This window comes from Staurois parvus, unplaced genomic scaffold (genome assembly GCF_062004578.1).
Source record: "Staurois parvus isolate SC_StPar_1 unplaced genomic scaffold, SC_StPar_1.0 ptg000566l, whole genome shotgun sequence".
NCBI classification, from domain to species: Eukaryota; Metazoa; Chordata; class Amphibia; order Anura; family Ranidae; genus Staurois; species Staurois parvus.
This window is the reverse complement of record NW_028318362.1, coordinates 401,931-416,771: the sequence shown is the minus strand read 5'-3', so window position 1 is coordinate 416,771 and position 14,841 is coordinate 401,931. Positions and strand designations below refer to the sequence as shown.

At 38.9% G+C, this 14,841-nt stretch overlaps 1 protein-coding gene across 1 annotated transcript in view; it reads right to left on the bottom strand.

Moving 5' to 3' along the window:
• SMARCAD1 (SNF2 related chromatin remodeling ATPase with DExD box 1) overlaps nucleotides 1-14,841 on the bottom strand; it is a 185,106-nt gene that overhangs the window by 145,035 nt on the left and 25,230 nt on the right. Inside the window, exon 2 of the mRNA XM_089691627.1 lies at nucleotides 4,843-4,990. Coding sequence (XP_089547753.1) covers nucleotides 4,843-4,960 — 118 coding nt within the window. The 5' untranslated portion in view covers nucleotides 4,961-4,990. The remainder of the gene's footprint in view (nucleotides 1-4,842; nucleotides 4,991-14,841) is intronic.

The window sequence follows — 14,841 nt, the reverse complement described above, 5'->3', positions numbered from 1 at the left end:
TGTACAACTCTAAACTGGTAACCTCTAAAAAGGCATTTAAAGTGCCACCTACAGAGAATTTTAAATACCGTAGTTAGACACCATTCCACGGGCATACGCAATTTTAAAGCATGACATGTTAGGTGATCTATTTACTCGGCGTAACATCATCTTTTATATTTTAACAAAAAATTGGGCATTAAAATGTGTATGTGTGCAACAACATTCATTCAAGTGTATTTTTTCCAAAAAAATGAGTTTGTTGCAGTTTCTATTATGTCACATGGTATTTGCACAGCAGGTTTTCCAAACTCATTTTATTCTATAGGGCCTCTGTATGCACGCATATACACACACACACACACATATATATATATATATATATATATATATATATACACACATACAGCATTTAAAGAAGTATTGAACACGTCACCATTTTTATAGCCAAGTACATTTCTAAAGGTGCTATTGACATGAAAATTTCACCATGTCGTTAACAACCCATGCAATCATACATACAAAAGAAACCAAAACAAATAGGTTCAGAAATAAGTTATTTATAATGAAATGGAATGACACAGGGAAAAGGTATTGAACACACGAAGAAAGGTACAAAAGGCATGGAAATCCAAGACACCAGCTGAAATCTATCAGTAATTCGAAAGCAAACCTGTCCCTTGTCAGTGCAAATTAATATCAGCTGGTTCAGTCTCAACTGATGGCCTATAAAATGGTATCTCATTACCAATGTGTCACAAAGAAACATTTCATGATGGGTAAAAACAAAGAGTTCTCTCAAGACCCTGGCAAACTTATTGTTGCAAAACATACTGATGACATTGGTTACAGAAGGATTTCTAAACTTTTGAATGTTCCAGTGAGCACTGTTGGGGCCTTAATCTGGAAGTAGAAAGAATCATTTTACCACAAACTGGCCATGACCAGGTGCTCCTGGCAAGATTTATGACACAGTAGTGAAAAGAATTATTAGAAGAGTTGTCCAGGAGCCAAAGAACCACTTGTGGAACAGCTTCAGAAAGACCTGGAATTAGCAAGTACAAATGTTTTTTTAAACAATAAGTAATGCTCTCAACCGCCATGGCCTGTATACATGCTCACCACGCAAGACTCCATTGTTTAAGAAAAAGCATGTTGAGGCTTGTTTAAAGTTTGCTACACAACATTTTGACAAGCCTGTGAAATACTGGGAGAATACAGTGCCTTGAAAAAGTATTCATACCCCTTTAAATTTTCCACATTTTGTCATGTTACATACAAGAACATAAATGTATTTTATGTGATAGACCAACACAAAGTGGCACATAATTGTAAAGTGGAAGGAAAAAGATAAATTGTTTTCAAAAAATTTTTTTCAAATAATAATTATATGAAAAGTGTGGCTCTGGCTGTATGTTTAGGGTCGTCCTGTTGGAAGGTGAACCTCCGCCCCAGTCTCAAGTCTTTTGCAGACTAACAGGTTTTTTTCTAAGATTGCCCTGTATTTTGCTATATCCATCTTCCCATCAAATCTGACCAGCTTCACTGTCCTGCTGAAGAAAAGCATCCCCACAACATGATGCTGCCACCACGTTTCATGGTGGAGATGGTGTGTTCAGGGTGATGTGCAGTGTTAGTTTTCCACCACACATAGCATCTTGTTTTTAGGCCAGAAAGTTAAATTTTGATCTCATCTGACCAGAGCACCTTCTTCCACATGTTTGCTGTGTCCCCCACATGGCTTCTCGCAAACTGAAAACAGGACTTCTTATAGCTTTCTTTCAACAATAGATTTCTTCTTGCCACTCTTCCATAAAGGCCAGATTTGTGGAGTGCAAGACTAATAGTTGTCCCGTGAACAGATTCTCCCACCTGAGCTATGGATCTCTGCAGCTCCTCAAGAGTTACTATGAGCCTCTTGGTTCTTCTCCGATTAATGCTCTCCTTGCCCAGCCTGTCAGTTTAGGTGGATGGCCATGTCTTGGTAGGTTTGCAGTTGTACCATACTCTGTCCATTTTCAGAATGGATTGAACAGGTCTCTCCGAGATGTTTAAAGCAGGGTTAGGTTATCAAAAAAAAAATCCAAAGCTTTGAACTTCTCCACAACTTTATCCCTGACCTGTCTCGTGTGTTCCTTGGCCTTCATGATGCTGTTTGTTCACTAATATACTCTAACAAACCTCTTAGGGCTTCACAGAACAGCTGTATTTATAATGACATTAAATTACACACAGGTAAACTCTATTTACTAATTAGGTGACTTCTGAAGGCAATTGGTTCCACTAGATTTTGGTTAGGGGTATCAGAGAAAAGGGGGTTGAATACAAATGCATGCCACACTTTTCAGATATTTGTAAAACATTTTGAAAACCCATTCATAATTTTCTTTCCACTTCATAATTATATGCCTCTTTGTTTTGGTCTATCACATAAAATCCCAATAAAATACATTTACGTTTTTGGTTGTAACATGATAAAATGTGGAAAATTTCAAGGGGTATGAATACTTTTTCAAGCCACTGAATATTCTGGTCAGATGAGACCAAAATTTAACTCTTTGGATACCATAATATACACCATGTTTGAAGGTCAAATGGCACTGCACATCACTCCAAAAACACCATACCAACGGTGAAGTTGAGAGGTGGGAACATCATGGTGTGGGGCTGTTTTTCAGCATACAGTACTGGCAAACTTCATATAATTGAAGGAAGGAAGGAAGAATGGAAAGATGTACTAAGACATTCTTGATAAGAATCTGCTGCCATCTACCAGGATGATAAAGGTGAAACAAGGATGGACATTTCAGCAAGAAAATGATCCCAAACACAAAGCCAAGGAAACTCTCAACTGGTTTCAAAGCATGAAAATAAAGCTGCTAGAATGGTCCAGCCAATCACCTGACTTGAATCCAACAGAAAATCTATGGAAAGAACTAAAGATCAGAGTTCACAGACAAGGCCCACGGAACCTTCAAGATTTGAAGACTGTTTGTGTGGAAGAATGAGCCATAATCACACCTGAGCAATGCATGCAACTAGTTTCTCCATAGAGGAGGCGTTTTGAAGCTGTCCTTACCAACAAAGAATTTTGTACCAAGTATTAAATACATTTCAGTTAGCGTGTTCAATACTTTTTCCCTGTGCCATTCCATTTTATTACACATAACTTAATTTCTGAACTTATTTGTTAAGGTTTCTTAGTATGCTTGGATTGTATGTGCTGTTACCATCATGTGGTTAAAATTTTATATCAATAGCACCTTTTCGAAATATATATTTACTTAGGAAAATGATTACGTGTTCAATACTTATTTTACCCGTTGTATATAAAATGTTTGGGAGTTCTAAGAATTTTCTAGCAAAAAAAAAAAAAATTTAGATTTTTACATGTATGTATGTATGTATGAAGTGTCAGAATTGGCCTTATAGGCAAGTGGTTAAACCCACAAACAATGATATACATTTCTGAAAATTTTAGAGAATAAAATGATGGCAGTTGCCATTTTTTCAAACACATAGTTCTCTATAGACAACATATTAGAAGCTTTTGCAGGTTATCAGTAATGAAATATGGCCCCAGAATTATTGCTTACACTTTGACGTTCGCAGCAATACCTCATATGTAGGGCAATTTATGTTTACACACAGCTGTGTGTGCTTTATGCCGCACATTTGCACTGTGGTGTTTATGGAGGTGCTTTTAAATTTTATTAAATTTCCTATGACACACAGCCTCCCCTGCAGCTAATCAAGCACAAATCATGCTTGATTAGCTGCTGACCTAGCTGTAGTATCTGGAAAATGACAGTTGTGAATTCAGAAGTGACATAATAGACATCCTTTTCAAGTTCATTAGTCACATAGTGGATTGTTTAGCATGGTCCATGGCTCCCTGAAAGAACATGAGAGTGCACTTCACACTTTTTTAATGTCATGAAAAAAAAAAAAAAAAAAAAAAAAAAGGTTCCAACTGTGAAAAGCAGTAACACTACTGAGTCACAAAAAAGGTAAATGTTTTCTGAGAGAAACATGGAGGCCATTATTGCCATTTCTCATTCTGCAAATGCTAGCTTGCCATCATGTTTACCCTCTTTCTTCAATACTGTTCATCTTTTATCTGGATTGAGTATGAAAATAAGGACATCCAGCTTTACAGATTTGCATATTTGTTCCAGGTCAGCAACACAAACCTTATTAATTTCTGTAGATCAGTGCAATAGCCAGATGATAATCTTCAAATGGAGATTTGTAATGACAGCCCCATGTGTCTCTCCAAAAAATTATTACTTTAAAGAGTATCCATGGTCAAAATGTAATATCATATAATTATTCTCACATTGTATTTTAAATATTTTGAGCCTACTCCTATTATTCTGAACAGCTTGAAGCTTGTAAACTTACTTTGTGAAAATCCCCCACACAATTACTTTTGCGAACTCTGCAACACATATTCACTGTGCCCTGTGAATAGGTACTGGTGTCACAGAATTCACAGATCCTGCCTCTTAAGCTACAGAAGTGGTAAAATGAAGAGTTTCAGGTAGCAAGGTGCCATGTGAGATGTAGTCCTTAGAATTTTAAAGTAAACAGCAGAGTAAAAGCTGCAAAGCATGCAAGGAATACATGAAGATGTGGAAAGAGATGGCCAGGAGACAGGCAGCATACAAAACATGAAAGGAGATTTTTCAAGCAAGTTTAGATTGCCAAATATAATCATTATTTGTATTGTTTTTACAATGCTGATGTTATAAAATGAAAGTGTACACTGTAACCATAGATCTCTTTTAAGCAAAAATTTTCCAGTGCATCACGCTGAATAACTAGTATAAAAAAAAAAAAAAAGATAAGTAAACAGCTTACTAGGTGTTTCATCAAGTTCATATTTTGGAGTTCCAGGTCTGCTTGTCCCTTCCTTCTCAGTGGAAGCTGGGTCCCCCTTCTTATCAAAGCGGAAGCGGTCGAGGTTAAACAAGCTCATATCTTTCTACCTTGTTCACCACAAAAGAATCTGGGAACAGAAAATAAAACATAAATAAACTTCCTGCCAAAATACAAATTAAAAAAAAACAAAAAAAAAAAAAAAACTACAATGACGATACTGATCATACAAGTGGAAAGCAGACCAGATAATTTCTATCACCTCTAGCCTTGTCAACATCAGTGAGGATTGGGACATATGTGAGTTTACCAAAAAACTTACATTTGTGTGCAATAAAATGAACTTTAGCGTAACTTTTACTGAAAATACAAGTTTGATAAACCATTGCGCTAACATCAAGTGGCATTCAAAAAATTGCAATTATGACCATTTTATTCTCTGGGATCTCTGTTTTTAGAAAATATATTTGGGGGTTTTAACTAATCTTCAAGCGTAAGTGTCCATAAACACTGGTTTAAAAAAACACTGCTCCTAGAGGAGTTTAGCATTTTGCCTGCAGAATCAACTAATGTTATCCTACAGTAATGTGTCTAAGCATATTAGGCAATCTAGAGGTGCTTTTTAAACTCATGGCTTGAAGGCAAAAAAAAAAAAAAAATCTTTTCTGTTTTGTGGTTTTTAGAGCGATTTTCTAGCGGAAAAGAAAAGCTAAACACTCTTAAACGCTAGAACAAAAAACGCTCAAAATTAAAAAAAAAAAATTCTCTGCTTTTTTCATTCAGGTAAATGCTTGCTTATAGCAAAGTAATTATTTGCTATAAGCAAATTGTGTAAAAAAAAAAAAAAAAAAAATACTGATCACTTCCCCAAAGTACAATGCTACGATGGTAACATTATACTACTTTGGTCATAGTGCAATATGAAAAAACAAAATGAGAAAAAAATGTAATAAAAAATTAAAAATAACAAAAATGTAAAAAAAAAAAAAAAAAATCTTTTTTTTTTTTTTTTCGTACTGTCACTAGTGTCCCTGATTGCCACCATTCCAGTTATATGATGACGTTGTACAGCACTGGTGATAGTATGCAAAAAAAAAAGTGAAAATCATTTTTTTAATTTCTGCCATTTTCCGAAAAATTATGACAAAAAAATTACAACTTCAAAAAACTCGCCATGCCTCTTATGAAATACATCGTACTGTCTATTTTGCAAAAAGGGGTCATTTGGGGGATATCTGTTCTGTTCTGACATTCTTGGACCTCAAGAAATTAGATTGGCTGTCAGTACTTCAGGATTGATCAATTATGAGATATATCCCATAGTTTGTGAACTCTATAACCTTCCTACAGACTAAATAATAAATACTAATTTGGGTTATTTTCACCAAAGAAATGTAGCAGAATATATCTTGGCCTAAATTTATGAAGAACAATTATTTATTTGCAAACTTTTATAACAGAAACGTGTTTTTTTCAAAATTTTCAGTCTTTTTTTTGTTAATTTAGCAAAAAATAAAAACCCCAGTGGTGATTAAATACCACCAAAAGAAAGCTCTAGTTGTGTGAAGAACATGATAAAAATTTTAGTTTGGGTTGTATTGTATGATCGCACAATTGTCATTCAAAGTGTGACAGCACTGAAACCTGAAAATTGGCCTGGGCAGGAAGGGGGTAAAAGTGCCCTGTATGGAAGTGGTTAAAGCAGTATTGAGGCTTCATGCACACTAGCTTAAAGTGATATTCAAGGCATTTTTTTTTAATAACAAACATATCATACTTACCTTCTCTGTGCAGTGGTTTTGCACACAGCAGCCAAGATCCTCCTCTTGTCATGTCCCCTGCTGGCACTCCTGCTTAGTGCCCCCAGAGCAAGCAGCTTGCTATAGGGTCACCCAAGCAGGCTCACTCCCAAACTGTTGCTCAGCGTGTCCATTCACACACAGAGCCGTGCTGCAACACAGGTTTTTTTACTTTCACGTATAGAATGCATGAAGGTTAAAAAAAAAAAATCTCAAGACTTTACAACCACTTTAAAAAATGCTAATGCAGTGGCAGAATAAAAACGGTAATTTTAAGTGGTTTATGTATTAGCTTTTTTTTTTGCCAGAAAAAAAAAAAAAGTTCACAAAACAGAGTTTTTTTTTCTGCCTCTAAATGCGGAACTTATAAAAACGCCTCTATACTACATAACGTTCATGAACACATAAGATAACATTGGTTTATTCTACAGGCAAAATTCTCAACTCCTCTAGGAGCAGCTTTTTTATTTTAGTGTGCACGGAGCCTAAACCCAAAAGCAAACCTTATATTGCAGCTTACCAATTTATAGATGTGATGGCCATATTAGTTATTTTTTAGGCTTCATTTCTTTTTCATCTGGTGATCCAGCCAGCAAGTTTGCCATTTTTCAGAAGCTCAAGCTGTCCAGCAGAATGTATCAGTTTGCACGATTGAATAAACACTGGCAAGTTATTAAAATGATCATATTTTATTTATTCATGTGAGAAACCTTTATCCCAAAATTAAAAACTTTGCTGTAACGGATTATAAACTGTGAGCTGGCTTCAGTTTGTTTAGTGTATTCAGTACTAATATTATTATACAGGATTTATATAGCGGCAATGGTTTACTCAGCGCTTTACATTATAGTGGGAGACAATACAGTAAAAATACAGTTCAATACAAGAGGGAATTGAGGGCCCTGCTCCTTGGAGCTTACAATCTAGGAGGGAGGGGTGAGTGGTACAATAGGTAAAAACTGTGGGGGATGGACTGGTTGGAAGCGTAGAGGATTCCAGTATTAGCAGAGGGCGGGATAGGCTTCCCTGAAGAGAAAGGTTTTCAATGAAGGTAAGTAGAGTAGGTGATAGTCTGATAGATTGGGGTAGGGCGTTCCAGAGGATGGCTGATGCCCTGGAGAAGTCTTGGAGACGAGCATGGGAGGAGGAGATAAGAGAGCTAGAGAGTAAGAGGTCTTGCGAGGAGCGAAGTGTACGGTTTGGGTGATATTTAGAAAGAAGATCGGATATGTAAATTGGGGCAGTGTTGTGGATGGCTTTATATGTCATTGTCAGAGTTTTGCATTTTATCCGTTGGGCAACTGGGAGCCAGTGGAGGGATTGGCAGAGAGGGGTGGTGGATACAGAACGGTTAGTGAGGTGGATGAGTCTGGCAGCAGTGTTCATCATAGACTGGAGGGGGGATAGCCTGCGATGAGGTAGACCAATGAGGAGGGAGTTACAGTAGTCAAGGCGTGATATAACAAGGGAGTGAATAAGTTGCTTAGTGGTTTCCGGGGTTAGGAATGGTTGTATCTTGGAGATGTTGCGGAGGTGAAGTCTACATGATTTTGTCAGCGATTGGATCTGGGGCTGGAAGGACAGATGGGAGTCTAGGATGACACCTAGTACCCTGGCATGAGGGGATGGACTGATGATTGTGTTATTGTGTTATCGATATTTATGGTGAAGTCAGTGGAGGTGGCACGGGCAGGGGGGAATAATAGGAGCTCAGTTTTGGAAAGGTTGAGCTTGAGGAAGTGGAGTGACATCCAAGCCGACTTGTCACTTAGTAGGCTAGCGATGCGGGTGGAGACTGAAAGGGGTGAGGTGAGGGGTAGACAGATAGATTTGCGTGTCAACAGCATAGAGATGGTAATTGAAGCCGTGGGAGTTTATCAAGTGACCAAGGGAGGAGGTGTAGATAGAGAAGAGAAGGGGTCCAAGGACAGAACCTTGAGGGACCCCTACAGAGAGAAGGAGTGAAGAGGAGGTGGCAGCATTATAGGTAACACTGAAGGAGCGCTGAGATAAATAGGAGAACCAGGAGAGAGAGGAGTCTCTGAGGCCAAGAGAGTGTAGTTTTTTGAGGAGGAGGGGATGGTCAACCGTGTCAAAAGCCGCGGAGAGGTCGAGTAGTAGGAGTATTGAATAGTGGCCGTTGGTTAATGCTAATTCATTTAACACTACTCCCCCTCCCTGCACTCACTAATACAGGAGGGTTTGTTATTGACCAGATAACCAGGTGGACAAAGGGAAGAAAGCCAAAGAAAAGAAAACTGATGCATCTAATGACTGATAGGCTGCAATGTATTACATTTTTAGTTTTGAGGTAAATACTGCTTTACCCATTAGGAGCATCTCCCTAAAACTGACATTTTTGTTTCAGGGGATGCCTAAAACCTGACTTGCATCTTAATGCAGACTTCTGGGAAGATCCGTGAGCCAATCACACAAACTGGAAATTACACCTCACCAACTGTGTACAGAACAGGTTGCCAATGAAAATGACACAAAGCTTCAGATTGAAAATATGATTTTTAATAATAAATTACAATATGGCTTGTGTTGTGTTACCATTGAAATATAAAATCACAGGTCTCTGCGAGGGCGCATGACAAACAATTATATTCTATGTGCCCTGTTCTCACTGCAACAAAGTCCCCGGGTGCAGAGCAGTTTGATGATGTGCAGAAAAATGCATACTGTATGCATTTTTTTGGCAATGGACCATCGTTCACCTGAAATCTCCATGTACTGTAAATTATGCCGAGCTGAGGAACACAGAATTTAATTAAATGCAGTTCTGACATTTTAATAAAGTTGAAAGAAAAAAAAAAAGTGCACAGCACAGGGGAACCAAAATGTGCATTGTGCACAGCACGTTTCCGGATCTGACAGTAAAACCTTGATTTCACTGTGAACGGGCCCTGGGTTGACTGTGATGTGAAGGATCTGAGACAAAGCACAAATATGAGATTAAGACCTTTGCTGAACATTTTACTCACTGGATCTCCATTAATTTTGATTCAGTACTCCTGCCCTAGTTGTTTTGCTGAAGAAAAAATTAATAGCCTAAATTAAAAACATAGGTGAATGAGTCTCAAGAGTGATTCATCCCTCCTCCCCCACCCCAGCCCATGCCTGCTCTGTTCTAGTCCTGCATAGAGATTCAATAATACCCTAAGAAATAAGATTTTTATTTGCCAGTAAATCCACTTCTTGAAGTACAGTACAGGACACAGGTTCTGTAGTCTGTAACCATGGGATATATATGTAGCTTCAATCAGGTGTTTGGGCACTGGGAATAATCTTGCTGGAATATTCCCTATACAACCCCTCCTCTATCCTAGATTCACTTTTGTAGCAAGCCTGTTTTTAATGCAAATTGTTAGGAAGTGTAATTTTATTTTCGACTAGCTAGTAAGTGTGTTTGGAAAATGTTGTGTGCAAAACCCTTCTGTTTGTACCTTACTCTAAAAGCTAGTTATAAATTGGGGTGGCTGCCATTTATGTCTAGCTTACTGGAAAAGACGCAGGGACATATCGAATGTCTTTGGCTGCCATTGTGCTGTGCTTCTGGTATGTGCTGTGTTTCTGGCACCTTTAACCAATTCAATACCGGGCATTTTACCCCCTTCCTCCCCAGGCCATTTTTCAGGTTTCAGCACTCTCACACTTTGAATGACAATTGCGCGGTCATACAACATTGTACCCAAACTAAAATTGTATCATTTTCTTCACACAACTAGAGCTTTCTTTTGGTGGTATATAATTTTATTTTTTGCTAAATTAACAAAAAAGACCGAAAATTTTGAAAAAAACACACATTTTTCTTTGTTTCTGTTATAAAAGTTTGCAAATAAATAATTGTTCTTCATAAATTTAGGCCGAGATGTATTCTACTACATGTCTTTGGTGCAAATAACCCAAATTAGGATGTATTTTTTAGTGTGTAGGAAAGTTATAGAGTTCACAAACTATGGTATAGATCTGAATATTGATCAATCCTGAAGTACTGACAGCCAATCTAATTTCTTGAGGTCCAAGAATGTCAGAACAGTACAGATATCCCCCAAATGACCCCTTTTTGCAAAGTAGACAGTCTGACGTACTTCATAAGAGGCATGGCGAGTTTTTTGAAGTTGTATTTTTTTGTCATAATTTTTCGGAAAATGACAAAATAAAAAAAATTATTTTCACTATTTTTTTTACATATTGTCACCAGTGCAGTACAGCGTTATCATATAACTGGCATGGCGGTGATCAGGGACACTGACTGGTGACAGTGTAAAAAAAAAATATATATTTTTTTTTATTATTTAAAAATTTTTATTAAATTTTTTTTCTTTTAAGATTTTTTTTTTTATATTTCACTATGTCCAAAGTAGTACAATGTTACCATAGTAACATTGTACTACTTTGGGGAAGTGATCAGTATTTTTTATTTTTTTTTTTTACACAATTTGCTTATAGCAAAGAATAACTTTGCTATAAGCAAGCATTTACCTGAATGACATCGATTCATTCAGGGTTTTTTCATTGGTCACAGCAGGTCACATGGTACCGGCAATGGGGCCGATACTCAGATCTGTCATCTGCCGTGTCCGAAGTACACGGTCGGTGACAGATCGCGCCGCTGCGCGGCTCTGCAAGCACACAAACTGCGCATGTGCGGGAGTACGCCATATGGCGGCCTCCCGGAAAGCTACTGCATTTTTCCGGACGCCATACAGCTATTGGCCGGGCGTCAAATGGTTAAGGAGGAGTGGGCTGCCTCCAAGCATGCCTGCTCTAAATTTAGCCATTGCTATATGTCCTCTCATAGACTAGTGACCAGTGGAGGCTCTCACAGACCAGTGTTATGACCACACTACACACTAGTCCTTTGCAAAACAGCGCGGCTTCCACACACACACACTGCTCAAAAAAAATTAAAGGAACACTTTGAAAACACCATCAATTCTCAATAGGGAAATGGGTATCTATACTGATATGGGCTGGGTAATGTGTTAGGAATGTAAGGATGCCCCATCATTTGATGGAAATGAAAATTATCAACCTACAAAGGACTGAATTCAAAGATACCTCGAAAATTAAAGTGAAAAAATGATGCAGCAGACTAGGCCATTTTGCTGAAATTTCATTGCAGTAACTCAAAATGGTACCCAGTAGTTTGTATGGCCCCCACATGCTTGTATGCATTCCTGACAACATTGGGACATGCTCCTATTTAGACGATGGATGGTGTCCTGGGGTATTTCCTCCCAGATCTGGACCAGGGCATCGCTGAGCTCCTGGACAGTCTGAGGTGCAACCTGATTTCCCAGAGGAGTTCTATTCCAGAAAAATGGATAATAGCCTAATATTCATTGCATACTAGCACATTATGAAAGACTTATCTTAGAAGGAAGCCCTCCAGCAGTGTGCTGTCACTGCTGATAGGGTTTCCATCTTCACCAAGTCTTCCTTCCGGGTTTGAGGACTTAGGCTCTGACTGGCCATCATGCACTGCACGCTGTCCATTAAGAGTGCAGTGCACATGCGATGGTGACGTCACCGGCTGCTACTTTAGCAATTATCTCCTAAACGGTGTACATTTTGGAGATATTTACTGTACCTATATGTAAGCCTTATTTTAAATCTTGCCTGTAGGTACAAGTAAACAGTCGGAACTGTACTACAACTTTAAGAGTGCCTCTCAGGATGAATGGGCACCTCTGGACAGCAACATTGTCAGTTTGGGAGGAGGGGAACAATAGATGTACTATCAATATTTAAATACACTAAAAATTGAAGCCAAACTCCAGCTCATACTGCAGTTAAAGCAACAGTTTTTTCTTTTTGGATACATTTTTTACATGAATAAATAAAAGCTGATCAGGGGTAAATGGTTTGTCTCAATACTCAAACTGCTACATTTACAGGAGAGCTTGTTCTGTTGAAAAACACCAGACTTACTAGCTGGATCATCAGATGAAAATAAAGGAAAGATAGCCTGAAAAAATACACAAAAAAACTAATGCAGCCATCACATGTAAGAATTGGCAAGCTGCAATATAATACAGGTTTGCTTTTGGGTTTAATACTGCTTTAACTTGAAAAAAGTACCTTTTATTACTCTCAGTCTCCTCCACATCTCCAAATTATTTTTTTATTGCTGTGATCCAGCCTGCTGTTAATGTATGGCTGAATTTGCTCTGCATGGTCCTACTGAATGTAGGATGTAGCCATCATCTCCTGCTCACAAATGGACTATGGAATGTGCAGTGTGCATACAGCAGTGAACATGACCATAACCAACACGCACTGATTTTCAAAGTAAACAAAAGGGAGTGGGAAAGGGAGAGGTTTTGGAGCTAATGGAAGATGTTACAAGGGGGGTAGAAAAACACAGTAACAATTTCATGAACAATAGATTACAGCACCATTATGTAGTGGACGTGTATAGATTATTTTGGACAATAAAGTGGCAGCCTTGCAAATCTGAGCTAGAGATGTCCAATACCGAAAAGCACTAAATAGATCTAGTAGACTGTGCCATAACAGGGTAGAGAAGAACCCCTTCAGGTCACAGGCTGGAATGAAAATGAATGCATGATGTGGTCCAAGGACCAAGTCAGCTTATCCCGTGCTGCCAGAATGTTGAGTTGCAATGGCCTGGAGTGAAAATGTATGTACGGCACTGCCTAGATGTGGCTACCATCAGGTCCAAGGCTCTTATGCAGGCACAAAAAAAAGGTTTGACCCTGGGATTGAAGGGCCCAGGCACAATAATGCGGGGACAAAAGTTTGTCCTGGGATAGGAAAATCCTGCACTGCAACCCTGCAAAGTCAGGCCCAAGTACTCTAACCTGTGAGTCACTTAGAGTGAATAGGTCCAAAGTTTGAAAATCTAACCTAATCTATGCAGAGTTTGCATTTAGGGATAGGGATAAGAAGGACTGATCCTTTAAAAATAGATAATCCAGGTAACCAACAACATGTATCCCTGGACATAATGAAAAACCTGTCCAGTTTGCTGTTGAATCTGGATACCAGAAGATCCACATCTGGCATCCTCCACTTGCGGCAAAGGATTGAAACACCTCCAGGTGGAGAGTCTATCCCCTTGGATCCAAACGCTGGCAACTGAAAAAAACTCACAATTTTCCACAGCTGGGAAGCGGACAGCAACCAGTGCTGGAATTTGCAGTTTTTTTTCCAACAGAGGATCAATTTGAGTGTCCCACGCTGCAAGAATGTTGTCTTATCTGGAGTGAAAATGGGCATATGATACAGACCCTAAGGAGGCAACCATTTAACTCCAAACCCTCATGCAGGCACAAAGTGAGGATCTCTTCTGGGCCATGAAGGAGGGGCCATGAGGGAGGGACAGATATTTGTCTCAGAGTAAGAAGATCCTCTACAGGGCTGTGCCTAACCGTTAGGCTCAAGAACTCTAATCTACGAGATTGCCATGATGCAGGATGACGATCCAACTGAACGTCTGTAGTTTTCGTTGGACATTGGCTGATGGGGTAATGATCTTTCAGCAGGTGATCGTCCAGGTACCCCCTGGGGCTGTGGACAAGCCAAGGGAAGGGTGACATATTGTAAATGCTGATCACTAACCATAAAACGCACTGATAAAGAGGAAAGATGGAAATGTGAAAGCAGACTTGCCAAATATCTACTGAAGCCATAAAATATCCCAGGAGGAGAGGGAGGCAATGATGGATCTGGCAGTTTACATACAAAACTTCTGAAAGGTCAAAGCTTTTAGATTGAGAATGGATAGAGAGAGAGCGAGAGAGAGAGAGATAAGAGGATGTCTCCAAAGATTTCTTTTTCGGTGTCCAATCACCTAAACATAGCTGCATATGCCCAGTGGTAATAACTTAGCCCTGGTTCACATCTGTGTGGTCCGCGATTTGCATGAGCACGAGAGCCTATTCATTTGGATGGACTTCCGTGCCCCGAGACATGCAGGGAAGAAGTCCCTGCACTACTTTGGAAATCGCAGCCTGCATGGGAACCAAGGTTCCCAGTATGGTTGCAATTTCCAGTGCGGGCAGCATGTCATTAGAATTAAAAGGCACCCACCTGCAGACCCCACATTTCTCTGTGTGAGTGGTGCAGCTGCAGGTATTTGTGCACAGATGTGAACCAGGGGTTAAGGTCCTTTGTCTTTTACAATTAAAAAAAAGCAGATTCCAGGAAC